Below are 26222 nucleotides of genomic sequence, written 5' to 3' on the forward strand. Positions count from 1 at the left end.
AAGAATTTATTACAAAATTATAAAATATAATAGCACAATAGGAAATTTATTATTAATGGAAAATTTATTTAATGAGAACAGTTAATTATAATACAATAAAATTACTTTTGATGACGCCTAGATTTACGATAAGTTCGTTGTAATTGTTCATATTGATCTTGTTGCTTGGGTGCTTCCCGTTGTTTAGCCGCTATATATTCCAAAGATCTAAGTATAGCATTGGGTATCGGTGGTGGGGTCGGTAGATGAGCACCTTCTGCTCTGAAACCGTTGGCATCTGCTATATAATTTACTTCTATCAATGTACCATCAGGTGCAGTATAAGAATATGAACCTGTTACTGATTGAGCTTCCTCAGGTGTACCCGGATTTGTCATTACACCGCTTTCTTGTCTTGACATACCGTCTCCCGTTTCATAGCTGTTAAAACAAAAAAAGAAAAGTTGTTTAAATAAATAATTCATTTGTGTAAATTGTTATCATATAATAAAAATTGAAGGAAAGGAAAGGAAGGTAAACAATAAAATTGATATGCAAAATCAAGAATATGATTTATAAAAACAAAATCAGAGAATACTAATGGGGTAAATTAAAGACAATGGCAATTTAAGAGACTCAGCCATCCGACAGAACACTGTCGAGTTTTTATCTTCTCTCTGTACTAAAACAACCCTTTTCAGTGATTTGATTACTTCTGTTACATTCTAATTTTTGAATCTGTTCAGTCAACTGATCTCAGATTCAATTCCAAATACGGATCTGTCATTTTTTACGCAATATTTTAATTAGGTTGCAATAAAAAGTTTTTGAGATTAAACATTGAAGAATACTATATGTAAATAACATAATATAATAATTGTAAAAATATAATAACATTATTTTTAAAAAAACTATTTTCAATATTATACTATTGTAGTATTAAATTAATAAGGTGAGAAATTGATAAATTATATCATAATTTGTGTAAAAAAGAATGATAATGAACTGTTTTATTATCTTAAATTAGCAATTGTTATTTCATTTTCTTATTAATAGATTACTAAGTAATTACTACAGTAATTATACGTTACACATTTCACCACCTTATAATTTTAGCAATTAATATTCATTTCATTAAAAAAAAGAAAGAAAACATGACGCGGATGTTGTTTAATATGCAATAAACTAATTATACTTCCATGAATGAAAGATCTCGGATCTTAAGTTACACAGAATTAACAAAAAATGTAATGCGTAGAGTTTTTATACAGTATACACTTTAAAAATCTCGCGCGTACATATTTTCTCAGTGCTTGAAGAAGTTTTTTTTTGTAAACCTCATTAGCCATTTGGACCAATTTGAATGATTCTTTTAGTCATTTTTTGTTAATTTTTAACAATGGGCGTAAATTTATCCAGATAATTCTATTAATTGGGGAGCAATAAAGTTTAAACAGAGTGTGTTTACCATGTCATTTTATTCATTCAGTACAGTGCATTCAGAAAGTCACTGTGTAGGTTGCTTTAAAATTATGTTGTGTATTCGATTTTTTCGGTGCGGCATAAGGTTGGTTGCCCTGTGGATTAGTAGGGCGTTTCTCAGTAATAAATAGGCGTTTCTCAGCAAGATGTCATTTGTTGAGTTGTGATCGAATGTGCTTCTTTTCATTTCATATTGTTTCATTTTTTTGGAATCAATAGTTGGGAGAAATGTAATTGTTCTTTCGGTTGAGAAAAAACCATTAGAACGAGAAATTTTTTTTCTTAAACGCATCTTTTGTGAAGTGATAAGTATACTGATTTAGTGAAGCACAAGTTTTCTGAAAATTTTCCAAATACTCCTGCTCCTCATCGCAATGCAGTTCGAATTCTTATTGAACATTTTCAGACTATAAGCTATACTGAAAACATTGATCGAAGTGGAAGACCACCTAAACTAAACGAATAGAAGCTGCTTGATATTTCTGATGCTATGGCTAAAAGTCCATCAAAGTCAATGCGTAAATTAGCACAGTAGCAAGATATCGGATTGCTATCGCACATAAAGCTCTTTTCCTCAAATACAATGTATGTTTAAAATTCCAGAAGTATCCTCGAATTACGTTTTTTTTTTATAGATGAAGCATGATTTCATCTGGGAGGGTATATTAATTCATAAAATACACGTCTGTGGTCGACAACTAACCTCCATGAATTACACAAATCGAAAATTAGAGTCTGGGTCAGTGTAAGTAGAATGCGCATGGCGGGTCCAATCTTTTTTTTTAAATACAGTCAATAGTGCTTATTATACTGTTTTAACAAACTTCATTATTCAGTTAACAAATTGGAAATCAATCCCGGTTGGTCACAACAAAATGGCGCCACAGCTAACAGGTCAATGACTTTTTTTTACAAAATGTCTTTGATAAATCATTTCGAGGGGTTTATGGTTTGCACCATCGCCCGTTTTGATCACCCCAGATTACTTTCTACGGAGGACAGCAAAGCAAGCAGTGAATCGCAACGATTGACCAACTAAAAACCGCAGTAACGGCATACATACGAGATATTCCATTACATCAGCTGATTAAAGTGTTAGAAAACAGATTGAAACGTATGCAGTGTTGTATTGATGTTGGAGGAGTTCATTTTCAACATCTTTTATAAACTATTCCATTTACTGTAATATCCGTTTCTATTGAATAATGAAATAAAAATGCAAGATAATAATTAAGAAAGTTTCGTCATTACACTTCCATAAATCCAGTGCACAGTAACTTTCTGAATTCACTGTTACTTTGAATCTATTCCATTAATTATCTGCCCCATCTTTCTTATTATGTAATAAATTCAAAGCACCGAAAATAGATAAGACATCAGTCAGATTTGTAGTCTCCGAGAGTAATGATTTTCACTATGCAGCAAGCCATTATAGAGAACAGAATGAAGGTGACGTCTACGTTTAGATAGAATATCATCTGTATTTCCGTGGGTTTGACATGAAAACATACAACTGTATATTAATAATTGGGCTTAGAAAAAGAAGATAAAAGGAAAGCACTTCAATCATTAAGTTCCCGAGAAAACCTGGATTGGGATGTGTGTTATTCTTAAGGATACTAAGTCATTTTTGAGAATAGCTTGTGACTCGTGGCAAGTCGCCTACAACCGGTAGAAGCATATATACAATTTTGAGTCATTGATTAGATCATGTTATGTAACAGTTATATGGATTTGTAAGTAGAATTAAGAAAAATATTGAATTTTATTTTGATATCTTATTTATAAATATAATGTTAATTTATTTTTAGAAATACAAGCAATTTTTTTATGTAATCAAGATACTAATTTTTCTTGGCAAGCTCTACCTATATTTTGTATTTATAATTAAAATTCCATCCGTAAATTATTATGATGAAATATTTTATTTCATATTATATTTGGTTCTACACAAAACTAAAGTTAAAGAATCTCTTCTTCAGTATAAGGCAATTATTTTTTTCGCAAACTTAAAATCGACTATATTTGTCTAATTTAAGAAGTGTGATTGGGCATAAAATAATACGATGTAGATGTATGAAAAATAATAATTAATGGAAAAAATGTGGTGATTAAATGTTTTTTTTTTTTTTTTTTTTTTTTAATTAACCCAAAATATAATAACAAAAAAAATTCAGATAAGAGAGATAGTAGAGGGAAGAATGCGAGTTATTTAGAGTCAGAGGAATAGATAGAATGATTTATAGGAACACGAAAAATTATATTAAAAAAAGAAAAATTGAACACATTTTGTACAAGTAGAAATAAATAATATGTTCCGTTTTTACTTTCGCCGTGAATATACCTACCTAGAATAGAATATTAAAGAATAAAGTATGATAATCCTGTAAAAAATGGACTATCTTCAGTATAAGGCAATTATTATTTTTTTTTTTTCTGCTCTACGGCTTATTTAGAAATATCAATTAACAACCTATCTGTTTTAATGAAATTAACTAAACAACAATTATTAAACAATTTAAATAATTAAAATCTTGGAAATATCTTTTACTTCCTTGTACGAAGTAAATGAAGTAGTGTGATCGCGAAAAATTTCGGTTATCAGATTTCAACGAAAATATCCATTTTGACCATCCCTGAATCCATTTTGACTAGTTTCGGTGTGACGTCTGTAGGTCACACCGAAACTAGTCGTATGTCGTATGTATGTATGTATGTATGTACGTACGTATGTATCTCGCATAACTCAAAAACGATTAGCCGCAGTAAGTTGAAATTTTGAATTTAGGACTGTTGTAACATCTAGTTGTGCATCTCTCCTTTTTAATTGCAATCGACTGAACCAAAAGTGTCCAAAAAAGCCCTTAAAGTCCACCAAAAAAAAATTCGATTTTGGACTTTTTCTTAACTTCAGTAATAAGCCCTCATTGAGAGATTTTCAACGATATGTTATAAATGGTACTTATTTTCATTGGTTCCAGAATTACAGCCAAATGAAATTTTAATTAATGAAATATTTGGATCTTACAAGATATATCAGTTCGAATTATCTTTTTTTTTTTAATTTAATCATTTAACATCTTAATCAATTAACTTTTTTTTAAATTTAAATATATTGATTTATTAATAATTAATCTCCGATTGTAAAAAAAATTTACGATAAATAAAAATTCAAGAATAACAATAAAAAAAATATATATGAAAAAATATCAGAAGTTATTAATGAACTAAAATTTTATGTACTTTTCATTTAAAAAAAATTTGTATATAAAATGTAATAGGCGTACAAGGAAGTCATGTGGTGTCCATATCAGATTTTTTTTCATTTTCAAATATGTACCAGTGAGCCGCTTACACTGCGGTCCACTTCCGACATTTATTGCCTCAGAATGCGTTTTACAAACAAAAACTTTAACCTGTCCCTTATTTTGTAATTTTTAGAAAAATATATTTTATCAAAACATTTCATACGATGAGAATTAAAGCAAACAGAATTATTTGTCACTACACAAAATATTTTGAGAATGTCTGATATGGTTTTCCGTCAGAAAACTGTCCTGCGGGGACAGTTTTTTTTTTGTAATTTAAACATTTTATATAAATTTTAGTAAAAGATATTAGGAGGGAAGTGAATGAAAATAAAATTTTAAAAAATCATTTTATAAAGCAGGTTTTTTTTAGTTTTGATTAAGAGTTCTTTTCCAGACATTAAATATATACAACCTTCATGAAGAATACCAAAGCCGGGCTATTTAGCATGTAAATATTCGTAGTATGTGTATTTAACAGAATAAATATTTTTTTATGATATTTTATTACTTTTAAACATCTTTTCTTCAAATTGGCTTGAATCCAAGTGTCATTTCTTAAATAATAGCAAGATTTTCAAATCTTATTAAAAAAAAATAATAATAAATATTCTTTAGTTTTTAATCAACTTTGAAATTATATCTATTAATATCATTTATAAAATATGGTGATTTTTTTTTTTTTAGCTTTTCTAGCATCAATTTCCTACTATTTTTCTTAAGAACTATTGTTGCTTCTATTTATAGTTTATTTAAACTTCGTTTTTTTATGAACACTTGTTCATTTTTTCTTTCCTGCATCATAGCTCTAGCTAGAGTTGTGCAGCAAGAAATTTTCATATCTTGACGTTTCATGACCCAGGGAAGCCCAGGGACCTCAAAAAACAAAAACGTGGGGGTAATATTTGTACGTACGTGTGTTAGGGTGTTTAAAGCTTTATAAATTTCGACTGGATAAAGCAACTTTGTTAAAATTTTGTTCAGAGCCTCATGTATATGGGGCAATTTGTTGGTAAAATTTTGGGCTCAGTATTTCCGGGGAATGGGGCAGACAGTTTTTTGGGATCAATTTTCTCAAAATTTTGCAAACATACCCCACTTAATATTAAGCTCAGTACTTACATGCATGCTTATCCTACCATTCTTTTTTAATTTTGTCCCAAAATTCCCGCTTCCCAAAAATCAACAAAGGCTATCTTTTTATTTATTGCATAATTTGTACTTTTTTTCCTACTCCCCTGGGCCGGACATACAATCAAGTAAAACAGTCGTAAGTTTAATCTACCTAGAAACATCCGTGATCTCTTGTACAATAATAACGAAATTTTGGACCGGATGTTTCTGTTTTTGCATAGTTCCAAGTTACTGTAAAAAATGTAATATTATCGTATATATTTTTATGCTAGAAGAGTTGTGATAATTTTTAACCTTTATTTTCAATTTTGATTTTTTTGGTTCTATGTCTTTAATTTTATTATCCGACAAGGGAGCCTTTTGCACAACCATTTGGAATTAGGTAAATTATATATAGTTTCTTTATTCGATTATTTTAACTTTTATATTTTAAAGACTTCGTCTGCAGTATTAGTTTTGGGTTTTATTTCACCTTTTTGACTTTTGTCTTATTTCACCTTTTGATTATTATCATATGATTTATATTAATTTTACACCTTATAAGTTTTATTATTTTAGAGTTATTTTACCCTTTTATTAATAAAAATTCCGGGCGATGATAACGCACAGGCATTTTTCGCCCATAAAAAAAAGAAAAAAGTAAAACAGTCCAGAGTGTTCTTGAACTCAAAGGGAGCCTCCCTATCCACCGGGTTAAATCCGGCACGGCAGTTCAGTACTCCCGGTTGGATCTTTTGCGCCTACATCAAATCCCTAGAAGGGGGAGTAACCGCGCCCGAGTACGTCGTTCCCGGGCCCCCCTCCAGGAACCGGGTCTCGGTCTTTTGCACTGCCAGCCTCTAATCGCCAGACCCTACTATGTCGTTCCCAAACCCCCACCCGACGGCCGGGTCTCGGTCTTTAACATAATTTTTACCTGATTTTTTTTTTTAATTACTTCTTCCTATGCATAATAGTAGTGACCTATAAAGAAAAACTTTGAAGAAATATTGTGGGTGGGGAAGCCGATCAAAGTTTAAAAATATCGATTTTTTTTAAATTGTTTAAAACTTTTTTTTGGTTTATTTAAACTTTTAATATTTCAATATAATTTCATCATAATTTACCCCCTCCCTAAAATTAATCTTAGGTAACGTTTTATTGGTTGTACTTTTTTCTATAGAAGTTTCTTTAGTTTCTACCATTTAATATATTGAACATACGCAAATCAAATGATTTTCATGGGAGGTGATTTTGGGGGTGGGGGAAAAGTACTTTTTTCTGTGTTTTTAACTTTTTTCATCTATCATTATTTTTATATTCTATAAGAATAGATAACCATTGTCAAGAGAGTATAAAAACCTTTTTTTCAGCTTTTTATAAATTGTTCATTTTTTATGTTTAGTGATTAGTTAATTTTTTTTTCTTTTTTTTAAAGAAAATTACTTTAATTTATAATAAACAGATAATTGTTAGAAAAAAAAAATTGCAATTCGTAAAGGAATCTCATCATCCTTTTCCAGTACGTTATCTAAATCTATTATCCCACTTTTCATGCTAGAACTTTCATTACATTAAAAGAAAAAATCCATCAATATTTTTATATATTTTTTTTTAATTCTATGAACTGGTTCGATTTTATCGTCAGACCAAAAAAAGTTAAATTCGTCAAGGTAATTTTTTATTTTCATTAATCAGCTCGCATTATAAGTACAGGTGAGCCTGTGGATGACCTTTTTTATTTTCAACATTTTGTTTTATCTTTTATTTATTAATCTGATGCTGTATAATAGCAATATAATTAGTGTTTATGAATTATAACATCCTTTACATGTCTAAGAAATGTTAACATTTCAACAAGAATTGATGATGATTATTACATAACTGTTATTGATGTATTGATAAAACAATGTTGAAAAATTTTTATGTCGATGTACCACACAATAGTCTGTAGGCAGATTAATGACAAATGTAGTAATAACCTAAGCATATGTTAAATAACTTTTCATAGTTTTAATACAAAGATGTTTTGTTTTTTTTTATTTGCCGTTTATTATTACTGTTATTATTTTTTGTTTAATTTACATCAAGTACAATTTGCAAACAATCGTTATTTTGTAGCGGAAAACATAATTACCGGTAAGAAAAATAACATATTATTGTCTTTCTATTCGTATATTGCAATTCAAAATGCGAGAATGTAATAAGTTACAAACCGCAAACATAAACCTTTTTTTAATGTATTATTTTTGTTACATCTTTGTTTACGAGTTGAAGCTTAATAACTCATTTTATTATAACGATAAAAAGATCAAAGATTGTGTGTGTGTGTGTGTGTGTGTGTGTGTGTGTGTGTGTGTGTGTGTGTGTGTGTGTGTGTGTGTGTGTGTACATTGTACCGAAAAGCAGAATGATATTTATCTTCATGCTGAAAGTTGTGGGATGGAATTCCAGTCAGAATTTTCGTACACAAGTTTTTCATATCATATTCCCACGTACAAACCTTACGACAATATGGTGATAATTCATTAAAAAAAAATATTCCGCAATCACTTTTTTAAAAACGTAATTAATATACATATTTTAGAGATGGCATATGGATGAAGAGAACAACCAGGGGATTATATGAACGAACGGACACACTCACAGACATGATCAGAAAACGCAAACTTACATTTTACGGGCACATATAGCGAATGAACAACAGAGTCACGAAGAGGGTTTTTGATGTAGTGAACGGTTCAGTCAGGAAAACCAGTTGGTATCACGAAATAGAAGAGGACCTAAGATAAGCAGGGATCAACGGGGAAATGATGGGGAAAAGAAGAAAAGTTAGAAACTAAATTATGAACACGAAATTTGAAGTAAAAGAATAGAAGAAAACAGGAACAAAGTGGACAGAACAAAAGAAACAGGAACACAGTCAAAGAATGAAGAGATTTTGGGAAGAGAGAAAGAAGGAGAAAATAATTTAGGATCGCATAATCATGAAACATTCTTCTAGTTAGATACTGTCCTTAAGGACAAAATGAATAATAATAATATATATTTTATTTTATCGTATTTAAAAGCCTTTAAAAGAAAATGAAGAAAATCGAAAGAAAAAAATATTTTTATTATCTTTTAACTTAATTCTATTTTACACCTGTATAAAAAAGGAAAAAAAAATTAAAATATGCTTAAAAGCAACTGAAAGTAGTGAAATTGTTCTTTCTAAACCCAATTTTGAAACTAATTTGTCAGCTCATACTTCAGCAAAGCATTTTCATCGGTGGCATCCTGACAGAATTCAAATTGTGTTATCAAGTTTGGAGTGTCTAAAATACAACCGGGATCGTCAGAAAGCGGGGTCTTCTTCTAAGGCGGTCAGGATTTTGTTAGTAGTTTCCATCTTAAAATGTGCATAAGAATATATTTAACCGCTTAACATAATCATAAACCGTAATTATTATATTTAATAATCGTCAAATAAAGATATTTTATCAGCCTTTAATTACATTATTAGAAAAATTAGAACTATTAAAATATTTGTTACAAGTCTATAAACTCGAACAAAATCAGACATATACGTTGTTGTGGCATTTGCTGATACGACTCCCTCTGCGAAGAGAGTGGATTAGATTCTCCAAAAAACTAGGTCTCCATCAGGCGCATTCCTGCTAGACCGAAACGGACGGGCTGAAGGAGAATAGCGTCGGGAGCAAATAACAAATATCTTGCTAATCTCTTAAGGAATAACCCGAGTAAAAATACTTTTCACAAATACAATCTACAGATGATCAGGACAGAATTACAAATTCCATCTATCTTAAAAACAAAAAAAAAATAAATAAATATTTTATGATCATTAAAAATTCAATAATGTTCAGATAAATAGAAAACCCAACAGCAAAGAACTGATTTCCAGGCATTCTTGCCCAACATTCTTCGTTATCCTTGCACTCCGTTCCGTTCCTTAGTAAAAAATATACAAAATTTATAAATATCAATTAGCAGTCATAAAGACTGCTCAACATTTTCAGTAGATAAGGTTGCCATAATAAGGTTATACAAATTAATTTCTGTTATAAAAATTTACCCTGAAATTTCTTTACAAGCAAAAATAGATTGTCTATGACAAAACTGCTTTGAATTTCCTTATTTTTCATTATTGGCAAAAGGGATGATTTCTATCTAACTAGGAAAAAAATCCCTTTCGGTACGTCGGAAGGCGGAGGTAGAGTTCACCGGTGCTAAGTAGGGGGATAAAAAAGATTTCACCTTAAACTTAAGAAAAACTTCAAATTTACTTAATACAACAATGGTTGCATGTGAAAAAGTTTCACAAGTTTAGCATACGACAAGTCCCTTCTTTTTACAATTCCAGCAACATTTTGATCATCTCTTGCCATTTGGGTTGATCAAATCAAAAGTTGTTTCAGACAAAAGTTTTAGGTAATGTTTAAAGGACTAACGACCACTTTAAACCGATTCGATACTGTGCCTACTAAGGAAGCTATGATTTTTTTGTCATCGAAACTCCATTTTTTCCACCTCCTGGGCCAATGATTGGTATATAAAAAAACTTTACTTAGATAAGTTTTAGGCCCTTATACAAAGAGTAGTAGAAACTTTAAACGAATTCGACATTTTACTTAATAGAAAAGTTATAGCGATATTTTGTTTTTTTTCGAAAAAGCCCTCCCATTTCCAACCCCATGGTCCGATTTTGCCCATTAACAAACTATATCAAGATTTTGTATTTTATGTATCAATTTGAAAGTGATTGGCGCAAAATTACGGCAGTTATCGTGTCCACAAGAAAGTGAAATATATATACAAACTTTTGACCTGACGGTGGTTTTGGGGTCTGAAAGATGCGAAACGCGAAGATTCGCAGAAATTTTCCCGAAGTCGAATCATGGTGCCCATTACAATAGGTAGCTTTCTTATGAAATCTACCTAATAGTAAGAACTTAAATACTGGTAGAAAACAGGATTAGATTTCTAAATAAGCACGATCTTCTAAATAATGAAAGGGTAATGATTTGTTTGTATTATAGGATCTGAAAATTATGAAAAGAAAGGATATAACTACAAAATAATGTGAACTAATAAAATTAATATTTACTTACTTGTAAGAGTATGTTCCATCGTGTGTCAGATCGTTCGAATAGGCAATTATTGGTACGACATCTTTTGGAGGATTAAGGCCTTCAGCCGTAGCCCTAAATACAGGTTTTTGCTGTTCCTGTTGCTGTTCTTCTTGATATGTTTGTTCTCTTTGTTCGTTTTGTTGTTGAAATTGGTATTGATTCTGCTGATATTGACGATGTTGTTGAGTTTGAACGAAAGGTAATTGTGTCGGATGAGCTGCGTATACAGGTTGCGGGCTACCGCGACGAAATAAGCTGTTCAATGAGGAATATGAATGTTGAGGTGTACTAGAAATGATACTCGACATCATAACTGATGACAAAAACAACTGTAAAAAAATGTATAACAGTTTTAATTTATTTTTATTTTTTTGGCTTATTTATAAATAAAAGTTATATTTTAACTTAAAATACTCATAATATATCTTCTTCATCTTCTCAGAAAAAAGATGTAATTTAATAGGTAGGAGATATTTATTTAAAAAAAGAATTTAAAGATAAAATGACAAAAATGAACAAGATAAAATGAACAAAATTTAAAGATAAATGATTGTTTAGCAATATCTCTTAAATATTTCTCTGGAATGAATATTAATATTTTAATGATTAATATTTCTCTAGAAAAAATTTTATAAAATTACAAATTGATTTTTCCTTATTTTTGTCAAAAGTTTATTTCTGTTTTCCCACTGAAAATAGCAAGAGCGAAAAACTCTAAATTTTAAATTTTAAATTCAAATTCAGTTTTCAAATTCCCTTGATCAATTTGAAAAAGGCCAGATATAAAAATACATAAAATAACCAGCGGTTATTATCGTAAAATAATTAAAGATACGTTCTTACGTTTTAAACAGAAAATGCAACTCCATCTTACTGAATTGTTGTTTGTTATAAACGTATGTGTGTTGGTATGTATGTTTGTTTATATAAATTTCTTCAATTATATGTATCTGTCTACTTTTGAAATATATAATCACATAATTTTTTTTGAAAATGCATTCCTCAGTTCGTAGTTTTGATACATTTAATATTTTAGGATTCATATATTTTCCTTGCATATGAGAAAAGTAGGCGAGTCTAATTGTGTGAAAGACAATTAGAAGACATATATCATTTCCATAAACTAGTCCTTTGGTGGTACTTCCTTTATTAACAATTTTTACTGTATCCTGTTTGCTTTTTCATCAGTAAATAACTTTATAAAAGAAAAATATAATTCTATTCACTCGTTATTTTAATACTTTTTGTAAACAAACTTTAATTTGAGGTTTGTAAATGGGTATAAGTGCTGAAAAATGTTTTTAGCGTGTAAAACATCCCAAAGCTGGTTAGGATTTGTACCTTGGAAAAGATTGAAATGCTGTCTCTTCGCTTCTAAGATTTTTTTTTGAAACTTTTGGTATTTTAAAGTTTTGAAACCTCTGAAGTTCTTTTTACTTCCTTGTACGAAGTAAAGGAAGTAATGTGATCGCAAAAAATTTCGGTTTGCAGATTCCAACGGAAATATCATTTTTCACCATCTTTGAATCCATTTTGATTAGTTTCGACGTGACGTCTGTACGTACGTACATATGTACGTATTTATCTCGCATAACTCAAAAAAGATTAATCATAGGATGTTGAAATTTTGATTTAGGATTGTTGTAATATCTAGTTGTGCACCTCCCCTATTGATTGCAATCGACTGGACCAAAAGTGTCCAAAAAAGCCCAAAATCCAAAACATGTTGATTTTGGACTTTTTCTTAACTGCAGTAATAAGCTCACATTGAGAGTTTTTCAACGACGTATCGTAATTGGTACTTATTTTTGTTGGTTCCAGAGTTACAGCCAAATGAAATTTTAATTAATGAAATATTTGGATCTTATAAGGGAAAGGCATATCGGTTCGAATCCTATTTCATCTCCTTTTTAAAAATTTTTTTTTTTAATTTAAATATATTGATTTATTAATAATTATTAACCTCTGATTGTAAAAAAAATTGCAATAAATAATAATTCAATAGCAAAAAAAAAACAACAAAATAAAAAAATATTAGAAGTTATTAATGAAATAAAATTTTATGTAATTTTAAAAATGTGTATATGCAATTTAATAGACGTACAAGGAAGTCATATGGTGTACACATCAGATTTTTTTTTAGTTATTTTTATATCTTTTTTTTTATTTTATCAAATGCGTTATAGTAACAAAAATTAAATTTATTCTTTTTTTTTGGAGGCTTTATTATTCTTTGATGAAAAATAAATTTGTTCGTATCTCCTGTTTTTCATGATCTTATTAAAAAAAAAAAACTCATGCCGACCTGTGTGATGAAGTGGTAACGTCTCTTCCTTTTATCCAGAAGTTTAAATCCCGGTCAGATTTAAAATTTTTATTGCGCTAAAACTTTTTATCGTACAAATTTTATTGGAACTTTTTGTGGTTAAATAATTATCTAAACAAAAAACTATTGTGAATATATCTTTCAAAATTCTTTGAAACAACATTGGTTCGTGAAAAATAGGATTTATTTACCATACTTTGCAATCCCAGATAATAGTAACCTCTCTTTAACCGTTTTTTAGATACATATATGTTTTTATTGATAACATGTGCGTAATTTTTTGTGGTAAAAAATATCCTTTTCAAAAAATACTTTTTTTTAAAGTGAAATTCGCACTAATAAAGTAATGAGTTAAGTATATAACTATATAATAAATATCCTTTTCAGAGTTACTAAATCTAATTTTAAAGATTAATCCTATTCCCAGATAGTTTCCAAAGGCCCCTCCAACAGCATCCGTAATTCTGGGTGTAAAGATTTTTGCGTCGAATTAGTTTCCTTTGATATTAAGAATATTTCAATAAAGTGGAATTTACGTAAATAGAATATTCTCCTGAAGTGAAAGAGTGTGTAAAAAACTAGAACGGGTTTAAAACTAATTTGCTAATAATATCACAACGGACAATAGAGCTAAATTAAACACGTCTACCACCTCCTCACCTGTCTGTTCTCTGATTCTTTTATTTATTTCTTTCATTACTTTTTCTTATTATTATTTTTATAGTTATTGTTATTTTATTACTTTAAAAACTCATTCTTTTAAATGAACCTTTTTAAACGAATACTCTTCATCTTGTTGTCCCTCGGCTCATCTCGTAGTCATATAGATTTTTATTTCTTTTCTGTTTGAAGGTGCGTCACCTTCTCTATATATTCTGTTTTTAATGCTTTTTTTTTCATTCATTGCTTCATCGATATGATGCCTACTTCTCTATTCTTCTCTTAGAATACACTATGCACTACTATTATATATACACAATACATTAATGTATACATCATAAAAAAGAAAAAAAGCTATGATAATATTGTATAGAATATTAACTTGAACATACAGGAATTTTATGTTAGCAATCTTAACAAACTATACATCATTGGCTATTGTATTTTAAGGATAGTTATTCAAATAACTATTCTCTAAGGACCTGTATTATATTATACAAATTAATTCCATTCGGATGTTAGTTTAGTTTATTTATTTATATGTTTTTATTTTGGAGGAATAGTAGGCTAGGCTTTACTCATTAAGTATTAAAGCTCATTAAGTAGCCTTACTATTTAACCGGTTGACAAAAAATGAGTTTCTAAACTAACGAAAAATGTGGATAGACTCTTGGGGTTATTTAGGAAAAAAAATATTATACTTAAAATAGAGTATACTCGTCCAATTTAAGAAGTGCGATTGGGTATTAAAGAATACGATGTAGATATATGAAAAATAATAATTAATGGAAAAAATGTAGTGATTAGAAGCTGTTATTTTTTTTTTTAATTAACGTAAAATATAACAAAAAAAAAATTCAGATAAGAGAGATTAATAGGGGGAAGAATTAGAGTTATTTAGTGGCAGAGGAATAGATGATAGAAGGATTTGTAGGAACACAAAAAATTATTTTATAAGAAGAAAAATTGAACACCCTTTGTAGAAGTAGAAATAAATAATATGTTCCGTTTTTACTTTCGTGGCGAATATACCTAGAATAGCTATATTAAAGAAAAAGTATGGTAATCGTGTCAAAAATGGGGTATGCGATTTTTTTCAAATCTTTTACATTTTTGGGTCAAACTGGTTCATATAGACCAAAAAACGTATGAGAGGATTTATCTACGCATACCTGTCGCACTACTTATATGACCTTATATCTCAGGATTGACTAAACCGATTTTCCTCAAATTTAGCTCAAAAAAAAAATTTTAAATAATCTAAATATTTCGAGAGTCGAAACTCGCTAACGAACCTTTTTTCTGATCTATGTTTATATGAACTTTTTTCCTATTTTTGGCTACAGAATCATCTTCCTAGATATTGACGTGCAATTTGGAATCATTCTGTGTATAGAACGGGGGGGGGGAATATACGTCGGATACAGTTTGTGTATTAGGATTATCCTTTGTAGCTTCAGAAAAATTATACCAGGCAAATCTATATGAATTTGAAAATAATGCATCTGGCTTTACTTCTTTGAAGATGATTTGAAGGAAACTCCGTGATCTGATTTTTTAATGTTAGTGATATTATATATGATTAATCTCAATGTTTTACCACAAGTTCAGAAGATATATGAAAATAAGTAATTAATTTTTAATCCTTTGCTCTATTATGAGTGATTTTAAAAGAAATTAGTAAATTCTGAAAAAAAAATATTACTCTGAATATTATCAAGTTTAATACTCCTGATATATTTTATTGTCGCACAAAAACGAAATAGGTTGATTTTGAAATATCTGTTATACCTCTTTTCACCCCTTTTTTTTGGATGAGTCAGAGGAACCCCATTTACGGGCGAAGTGTCGGGCACGCTAACAGGTTCCGCAAGATGTTATGAAGAGTGCGTTTGCGTGCCTGCGCCCTACCGACTAAACCTCCTATCTCACTGTTCCTCCCCTCCTGGGCCGGACCCGCAATTAAGCATACTCAGCCCCCGGAGGGTATCATCAGGCTCAGGAGATTTAGAGTCTCCGTGCCTCATCACCGTCGCCGATCCACGCAAACGCGGACCAATGACGGCTCCGCATGGAGCTGTCCTCCACCCCTTCGCTCTCCGGTCTATTTCTTCTCCTCAGCCTTGGAAGTTTTATTCCAGGCATCTATGCTCAAACGTAGGTCCTCCTTCCTGGCTGTTACATCCGCATTAATCCGCACCCAATCCTCGAAGGTCTATCATTTTTTCAACCCATTTTTTCAGCCCATTCTTGTTTTCTCGTCAGCATGACAGTATTTTCTGGAGAGAGTCCTCCTAGTCCCAGCCTCTCCGTCGTCTGTATCCAGCGTATGCACCTTTTTTGTAAAAGGTGTGTTCACAGGTTCTAGCTCTCCATATATAAGTACTTCATTTATTGTGCTCACACTCCCGGCTACCCATTACGTGACTGGCTTTATCTCATCGAACACATCTAGGTAACTCCTTACAGTCTGCCTTATGGTGGCCAGGTCCACCACAGTATAGTAGGAACGACTTCTGTCAATTCATTTTCACGTGGACGCTGTGTGTCCAACCTTCCGGGATCTGAAGCAGTTTACCTCCGACCTCCTGGTTTCAGCCAGCATGACTGCCGACCAATGAGTATTCTCCCACTGTCCGTCAGCCTCTGTCCGTGCTTCACCTGGCGACAGAACCACCGTGGCGTTTTGAATGCGACCGAACGCCAGCCTCAACTACGTAACCTTGGCAGAGGTAGTGTCACTCAATGACCTGTTCACCGCGTCCATAACCTTGTCCTCCAACACCTCGGCATCCAGGTCTTTAATATGCCCTATAGCTGTCCTTAAAGCTCCCCTCTTGAAAATTAATGAAGGAAATTTCCCTATTTCATTGATAGCTTATTTTCTTTAATAACTATGACATTCTTGAGAATATCTACATCATTTTGGGAGCGATTCGTGATTCTTTTTAGTTCGCCTACAACTATTATGGAACTTTTAAATTTTCTGCCTCTTCAGGTTCGGCTCCTTTTTAAATCCCTTTAAATTTAATTTTCTTTATTGTTAATTAAATAATCTTTGCTTACTTTTCATTTTTCCCTTCGAAATATCTAAACAAAATTTCATGTTCTAGCTAAACGAATGTTGGAGAATTAGTGAAAAGTGATTTATTGAGGGTTTTCCTAGTTTAAAAATTTCTGGATATAACTTTTCACTAGTATAAGCAGTTAGGATTTTCCTAGACTACCAGTTGTAGAATCAAAATGGTTTTCAGTCGACGGGTTGAAAGGGAATAATTCTGCGAGTATGAGGCAACTTTGCAACTCTTCCAAGAAGTTTCCCAATTAATTTTTCTGATCTATGAACTAGAAAGGATTGGGATGCAATCCTATCATCCATAAATTCAGTTTTTATAAATATATATTCTTTCGAGACAGATTTTTTAATCGGGTTAGCTTAAGCTTTTATTCCAGTATTACCTATAATATAATGTGAGTTTTAGACTACTTCAGTATGACAGCTCTTGTACACAATTTTTTTTTTAAATACGATTTTAAAGATAACTTTTTGTAAGAATGTAATATATGTGTCATGTGTAATATTTTTGTAAAATATATATATATATGAGTATTTTTTAATGTCATAAAGGTTTCAACAGAAATTTTTGTGATAGAAACTATACAAAAGTTGCTAATTTTATAAAAATATCTGCTTTGATACAATCATAGTCGAAACTTTTGAGTTTACTTTTAGTCGTAAAATAAGAAATATACAACTAGGGGAGAGAGTAAGAAAAAATCAGTAAATTTAATATTAAAAATAAATAAATATTACAAAAAACAACAGGGACTAAATACGGAAAAATGAGAGTCACCGACCACTTTGAGTACCTACGAGAGATTATAAGCAGAACAGGATTAGATAAAGCGTCATTTGAAAATAGAATATTAAAACTGGGGAAGTTTAAATCTAAAACCAAAGATATCTGCAATAAGAAGAATTTCTAAAAGATCGCTAAATAAGACGTTGTACAACTGCAATAAGATCAGTAATTCTATTTGCACTGAAACATTTCAGCTGATTAATCTCGAATAATTTCTCCAGATCGATAGAAGATTACTAAGGAAAAACCATGGTCAATGATAACAAAGGAAGGATACGGACTGAAATCTAACAAGGACATCTACAAAAATGAAGAAGACCTAGAAACAGTCATAATGAAAAGAAGGTAAATTTTTTGGGACGTATGATCAGGATGGACCCAAACAGATTAAACAAAAATATCATTGACAATCTGTAGAACATGAAAAGCAAATCGAATTACCTGAAATAATTGGAAAAGGACCTCCAAAGGATAGGCTTGTAAGAAGATAATTGTTGTAATAGAGATAACTTCTAAAAAATAATTTACAAAGTATATTCTTATGACAAAAATAAGCAAAAATGAAACCGTACCGGAAAAAATGAGAAAAAGAGAAAATGAAGAAAAGAAAAAATTTGGAAAAGAAGAGAGTGATATTTACGTGGTCCTAAGATGGCCTTTCTCATTAAAAAAATAAAAATAACAATAAAAGAACTTGATTTACAATTTATAAAAATTAACGAGGCACTTTATAATGTAAAATAAATAAATAAAATTATTACTATTAGATTAATTGAAATTTATTTAATTTTAAACAGCTTTTAAAATGATAAATTTACAATTTATTACTACATATTTCATTAAAATGAAGTTATTCTTTATAAATTCAAGTTTAATGATAATATCAGTTGATTTTTATTAAGAAACGATGAAACGACCTACATTTACGAGTGTAAAACGAGTAAAGTGTAGTAATAATAATAAAGAAAGCGAATTTACTTTCGCTTTCGTTTAACGCTCTACTTTAATCTTATAATGTTTAGGTTATTTATTAACTTGTACATACCGTTACCTTGATCTTGAACTCTAATGTTACTGTACTGTATTGGAACGTTGTCTCCCTTATATAAAACTGCTGTCGCTAACTCCTTTCAAAAACAACATTCCGCTTTTTAGTCTTTACTGCCTGTTCTTACATCATATGCACCGTCGCGTCGGTCTAAGTGATTTTATCAAAAGTGTTAATAGCTTTCTTTTCCTTTTACACCACACCCAGTAATATATTTTAATACTATTTTATACACATAAATGTTATACTCACACGTGCGCGCGTGCGAAAAGTTTTAATTTCCCCCCCCCAATATTATTTATTTTTATGTGGAGAAAAGCTATTCATTATTTTTTTTACAGACACACGATAACTGAGAATATCAATCTTCCTTATGTATATCATCTGTATCTTTGTCTTTTGGTATGAATTTACTACGAACTATAATTTAAAATAATTACATTTTCTCGATATATATATATATATATATATATATATATTAAACAATGACCCATCATTTTATAGTGGATTCGTTAATAATAAATTTAAAATAAAAACTTTTCCGCAGTCTGAGCAAAAAGACCGACTTTTGGTTTCCGACGCCCTCACTAATTTGCAGTGATAAACGCATTGATTTTTAGAGTACAACGCACTACATACGTTCAATTAACCAATAGACCTTATATACAAGCGTCAAGTTTCAACTCATCACTCATCACTGTGATCCACTGCATAAGCGCGTATGAAAAATACACTACTATACAGTCAATATAACTGCAAATTGTTTTTCAACCTTAGATTGTAATTCAAGAACGACTCAACCAATTTTTATCTTATTTTCAGACGTACAACTTCAGATACACTTCTACAGCATATCTAAATTTTAGTGAAATTGGTGCAGTAGTTATGTAGATATTTGAGACTAAAATCTGTGTAGGCCTATATACGAGTATACACATATACATATATATCCCTCTATGAATCAAAAGATGGTGAAGGGGTAGAGTGTGTATACGAAGAAATTGTTGAAGCAATTAAACACATAAAAGGAGATGAAAATTTAGTAATAGTTGGAAACTGGAATGCAAGCATCGGAAAATGCAAGAAAGGAAATATTGTTGGTGAAGGAATGAAAGAGAAGACCGACTTAATGAGTTTTTCACGAAGTATAATTTAGTTATTGCCAACACTCGGGTCGGAGATGACAAACCCTGATAGCCGTTTGACATAAAAAAAAGGCAAAAACTTGGTACGGGAATATTTGGGGTTTCGAATTTGACAACAATTCGTCATCACATATATTCAGATGATATATATATAAATGATTTTTTCCGGGCAGTATGTTGAGCCACAGCTCCTTAATTAATAATGTAACTAAGTAAATGAAATAAAAACTTCACTATTTCGTTAGTTTGTATAGTAAATATTTGATTGAAAACGTTTTTTTTTTATTTTATAAATATATTAGAAATTTCAATATATGATGTTATCTTTTGAAATCCAAATTAACCTACTAATTAAACTCATGCAATGTATGATAATAATTTGATTAAAGTATGACTAAAACGTATAAAGTAATTTTTTTTTAATTTTGAAGAAATTTTGTATTATTATTATTTTGAGTCGGAATTTAAACGTAAAAGTATGGAATGGAAACGTCCAATTTGGCCAGTCAGGAAAAAATTCATGACGTATTCGTCAGCCGATGAAGAGCTGACGGTGTTTTGGGGCTTAAAAAGCCCAATCAATTGAAGTTGTTTGAAAGAACGACGTGTAAACAACAGAAAGTATTATATTGTGACATGTTATAAAATAAAGTGATACCTCCAGAAAAGAGGAAACATCCCGATTCTATCTCAAAAAAGCCTAATTCTTTTGTACGATGATGCCCCCCACCTGATAAGGGATGGGTTCAAAAGTCGGAGGTGTTACCACATCCACCTAACAGTCTCGATCTTGAATATCAGATTTCTTTTATTGATTTTCTCAAAGAAATTTTACATAGCACTAAATTTGAACACAATGAGCGGGTTAAGAACGGGTGTAAAATATCGCTCAGACTCCGAGTTGAACAATTCTTTACTACTGGAATAACAAAAAGATGGGACAATTGCATAAATGTAGCCGGGAATTAATTTGAAAATTAGCGTTCGTTTCGTTGTTATTGAATAAATCATAATATTTGTACACTGAACGATCCTCGTGTTTAACTACTTTAATTACTGAACGATCCTCGCATGTAAAGCGTTTTGTAATGAGTATCTGTGTGTTTCCTTTCATTTTTCTTAATTCTGTTGTACATCACTGCTTATTTTACAATGCTATACGCTACATTTTATTTTAACAATGTAAATTTTATGTATTTATGATAATTTAACGGTAATATTTTTCCTATTTATTTCTAATAGTATTGTGATTGTGAAACTTAAATCTACTTTATCAATCATTTTACTACTTATGCTAATTAATTTACTTAGTAGCACTGTAATGAAAAATTGGCAACGTTTTTATCAGGATAATGTTTACAAATCGAATCTTATACATTTGCAAAGAACTAATTTTATAACAGAAGTTTCTCCCGTTTTTTTCTTTTACTTTTTTCTTAATTTATGTCTATTATATCCATTACAGCACTATAAATAATTCAGAACATTAAAAAATAGAAAATATACTTTCACAGCTTGGATCTTAGTATCTAAATTTTAATTTACACTTTCAAAGATTATAATATTTACTCTTTTTACTTCTTTGTACAAAGTAAAGGAAGTATTGTGATCACAAATAATTTTGGTTTCCAGATTTCAACGAAAATATTCATTTTGACCATCCCTGAATCCATTTTGACTAGTTTCGGCGTGACGTATGTACGTACGTATTATCTCGCATAACTTAAACGCGACTAGCCATAGGATGTTGAAATTTTGGATTTAGGACTGTTGTAACATCTAGTTGTGCAGCTCCTCTTTTGATTGCAATCGACTCCAAAATCCAAAAAATCCAAAAAAATTTGGATTTTGGACTTTTTCTTAACTGCAATAATAAGCTCTCATTGAGAGCTTTTTAACGATATAACAAGTGGTGCTTATTTTTACTGGTTCTAGAGTTATAAGAAAATAAAATTTTAATTAATGAAATATTTGGATTTTACAAGAGTAAGGCACATCGGTTCAAATCAGACCTTATCTCCTTTTTTATTTTTATTTTTTTTTTAATTTAAGTATATTGATTTATTAATAATTATTAATTTGTGATTGTAAAAAGGTTTTATGATAAATAATAATTCAATAATAATAAATATGAAAAAATATTAGAAGTTATTAATGAAATAAAATCGTACGTTTCATTTAAAAAAATGTGTATATGTAATTTAATAGGCGTACGAGGAAATCATGTAGTGTCCACATCAGATTTTTTTTTTTTTTTTTTAAATAGAATACTCCTGGAAAATTATTACAATTTATCATTAGTATTCTTGAAATTTACATCATTTCTACAGATAAACTAAAAGATTACAGAGTTATAAAAGACAGGTTATTATTTTTTCTAATTTAGATTTTTTTTTAAATGTTACTACTTTTAATATACGTCATTTTGAAAACTTGTAATTAGTTTTCTCTCTCTCTCTTCCTTCTTTTATTTTTCCCTTGTGTGTTCTTCAGGGGAAGGAAATTATTTCGGGAGGTAACTCTAGAATTAAAAATAAGAATAAAAATTAATAAACTTAAGTCCAAAAATACGAGTTCAAAAGATTTCATCCTGAGATTTTCTCCACAGACAATACGAGTAGTAAACTTTTTGGACGTTAATTACGGTATATTAGTATATACTAATATTAGTATATTTGAATGAAATTCGATCTGAAAATTGTTAAGAAAATAATTTCCAGAACTGTATTTCTGATATTTCTTTAGGAAAATTACGAAAACTTAAAACAAAAAGTAATAAAAAAATATCTTAAGTTTGAAGTAAGTAACTTTATGAAATTGCTAATAAATAACTAAAACTTTGTAACAAATTCTGTAAAAACTTTAATTCTGAGAAAAATTATATAAATAAAGTAAATATAAATCAAACCTTGTTTAGGAAACTAATATTAAACTAAAAGAAAATTTGAAAATTATTACGATTCTATAAATAATTAAATACCATTTATATATATTTTACAAACAAACGTTAAACAAAATCGAAAATAATACTTCCTGTTATTTTTAAATTTCGATATTTTAGCGCCAAATTAAATAATACATCACCAATTTAACAACCCATAAAGTAATTTAATAACTAAATCGAAAAAAGAAAACGTTGGAAAACTGTTCACAAAGAAAATCTGCAACTATTTTGATTTTTAAACAAACGCAATCAAAAAATAGTGAGGAGATAATGTAAAACATAACTAAATAAATTAAATTAAAAATGTGCAATATGAAGAAATGGATAAACAGTAATTACAAAACCAATACTTCTGTCAGTGTTTATTTTATAAACATAAAAAATATAGACTGGTCATTTTGGGTAATCCCAGTTGTAAGCGTAAAATTAGCTTAAAACATGTAAACCACTAAAATCTCTAACTTAGTTTTCTTGTCACGAACTAATAAACATTTTTTTTATATATATTTTTTTATTTCTACTTCTTTTTACATCTGTACTATTTTTTTTTTTTTTTTTTTTTTTTTTGAGATGATGGGCATCGACTTGCTTTGGTCATTTTGCTTGTTTTTCAAATTATTTCAACAAATATTTATCATAGTTCTTTTGTTTTATTTTTAATTAAAAAGTATCATTTCTTAATTTTTAATGACCTTTAAAAATGTTTTATTATTTTTTTCTAAAGTTTATTTTATTTTACACTTTTTACTTAAATTTCTATTTTAAATAGACTTAGTTATAAAATCTTGTACTACACGAAATCTTATTCTAATCAAGCTTATACGAAAACGTTATTCGCAGTTAATACCAAGTTGAGAAACCTGCGTTTTGATAAAATTAAGGAAAGGGATGTAGAGGAATGATGTAAAGAATCGTTTAACTGAGTAATAGTATTTATCATTCTAGGGATTCTAGGGAATACAGGAATATAAATTATTTTTTGCCCTAACCTATCCTAATTACTTCCTTTCCTTCCTTTCCTTAACCTAATTTAAATGCTTTTAAATATTTTTTGCAAAATATTTTGATTTAAATAATAAAATGCTAAGCAATAATGAAGACAAAACAATTTAATTGTTTTCAAATCGTCTATGAAAACTATGTAACTGTTAGTTTAAAAAAAAAATTTACTTATATGATAAAAGAGTAAAAGCGGTTTCACCTGAGCAGTTTCCTCCAAGAAATTTAAAAATATATATATAATAGAAACGCATTTAAATGAATGAATATTTGCTAATTAGATAATTAATGAAAATATTTTATCGATTATCATGATCGGATTACTTACTGATTAGGTATTGAGAATGATACCTAATTTAAAAAAGTATTTAATAATTTTTACTTTTTTTTCTTACAAATATCTCTCTTTCTTTTTTTAATACTTTTATTTATAATCGCATCAACAATTAAAATCATTAGCTACTTATCAGTATAATGTAATTATACCGGTAAATATGTAGTCTCGAACAAACCCAGGCTGACCATACCTGAGACATGTGGTTAATTGAAATCCAACCATCATAGAACACCGGTATCAACAATCTAGTATTCAAATTCAAATAAAAACAACTACCATTATTAGGATTTGAACCTGAAAACTTGGATTTCGAAATCAGCTGATTTATGACGACGAGTTTACCTCTTGACCAAACCGGTGGGTCATTAATTTTTTTTTGTTATTTACTTATTTTTTGGGGTTTTTAATTTTTATAAATAACACTATTATCGTACTCATAGTAAAAAAATTTCATTTAAGTAATATTAGTTACCATTTAATTATTCAAACTTCAGAGGAAAAATAGGGTATTAGCCTTACACCCAGAAGATTTGGGTTCATATCTCGGTCAGCGCATTTTTTATATTAAAATAACTTGTTATATCACATTCCCTTGTATAAACTTTGATTTTGTGATGTAATGAATAATAATAATAATTTCTAATTGAAAGAAAAATGTTGATTATATTTAGTTACATGCATCTACATTGAATAAATCAATAAACATTTAATTAAAAAAAAATATATATATATTTAGAGCTTATAAATACAATTTCTATTGACATAATTCTCGTTAGATTTCGTTACTTGTTATAAGTATTTACTTCTTATCAATAATTATTTACTATTTCGTGAATGTTAGGTTGCATATAAATGTAAGAACGATATATAAATGTTACCAGTAATAACATGTTGACGATAGAAGAAGCGGCGTTGGCTAACAGTCAGCTGCACACAAATAATTGCCGGATGGACACCTGGATCGCTTATGTAGGAAGGAAAGAGGTAGGCCTATTTGATGGAAGTTGTCCGTACGAGTTGTGTTGCGTTTGTTTCGGTCCGACGAGAAGATGAGTTTACCGCCAAGGATAAGAATCCCTCCTTACTGATGGTTCTTTGTTAAAGAATGAGTCGTTTATATAACGAGTCCTTGTGCTCAGGTACTACAAATAAATACCCCCTTAGGCGCTCCTCATCGATTTGTCAAACTTTTGGGCGGGGTTCAATATAATAACAATAGTATAACTATTATCGGTACTACTTAAACCTTAACATGTAAAACATGAAATAATCTACACAAATAAAATATAATCTTATGTCTTTTGTTTTCTTTATTGTATAAAAAAGCATTGAACTCGATAAAATGCACCATACAATCGCGTCTAATCGTGTCTCTTATTGGATACAATTCATGTGACATGATTGTCAAACGTTGGTGCATATTCAAAGTAATATAATAATAATATGTTCCCACATGTAGGCTGTACTAATATACACTGGTGTATTATTTTGTAATTATAAATGTTTTAAGGTTACAATCTCGGTGAAAAGAAGCATTAATTACCGTGCATTATTAACTAACAATCAAAAATAGTTGTGGTTTATTACCCGCGTAAATGATATTCTGGTTTCTCATACTGTAATTTATAAAAATATCAGTTAATTATATGGTGAATTACCATGTGCTCCTCCGGGTATCATGTTTTATTCAGATATTATTTATTATTCTAAAGGGAATATTTATTCAAAACTTCAGAAATGAATTTTACGAAAATAGTTTAAAACTTTTTTTTTAATTCTTGCCCCTTTTTTTAAAATGATATCCCCAATGAGTAATAAAAAGAATTTTTTTTACATATATAAAGATATTTTTGTTTGAATTTTCAAAAAAAAGATTTTTATAA

At 29.6% G+C, this 26222-nt stretch overlaps 1 protein-coding gene across 1 annotated transcript; it reads right to left on the reverse strand.

Moving 5' to 3' along the window:
• On the reverse strand, window positions 1-25420 carry LOC142331162 (endocuticle structural glycoprotein SgAbd-2-like). The gene is made up of 3 exons (XM_075376871.1): window positions 25218-25420; window positions 10997-11346; window positions 1-420 (listed from the first exon to the last, which is right to left on the reverse strand). The coding sequence occupies exons 1-3, from the start codon at window positions 25227-25229 to the stop codon at window positions 102-104; spliced, it is 681 nt and encodes a 226-aa protein (XP_075232986.1). The 5' UTR covers window positions 25230-25420; the 3' UTR covers window positions 1-101.
• Window positions 25421-26222: the final 802 nt, after the last annotated feature.

This window comes from Lycorma delicatula, chromosome 10 (assembly GCF_047948215.1).
Source record: "Lycorma delicatula isolate Av1 chromosome 10, ASM4794821v1, whole genome shotgun sequence".
NCBI lineage: Eukaryota > Metazoa > Arthropoda > Insecta > Hemiptera > Fulgoridae > Lycorma > Lycorma delicatula.

Coding starts and splice junctions, on each gene's coding strand:
- LOC142331162 (XM_075376871.1), bottom strand. Junction 421..10,996: donor GATGGAACATACTCTTACAA/GTAAGTAAATAT, acceptor TTGTTTTAACAG/CTATGAAACGGGAGACGGTA.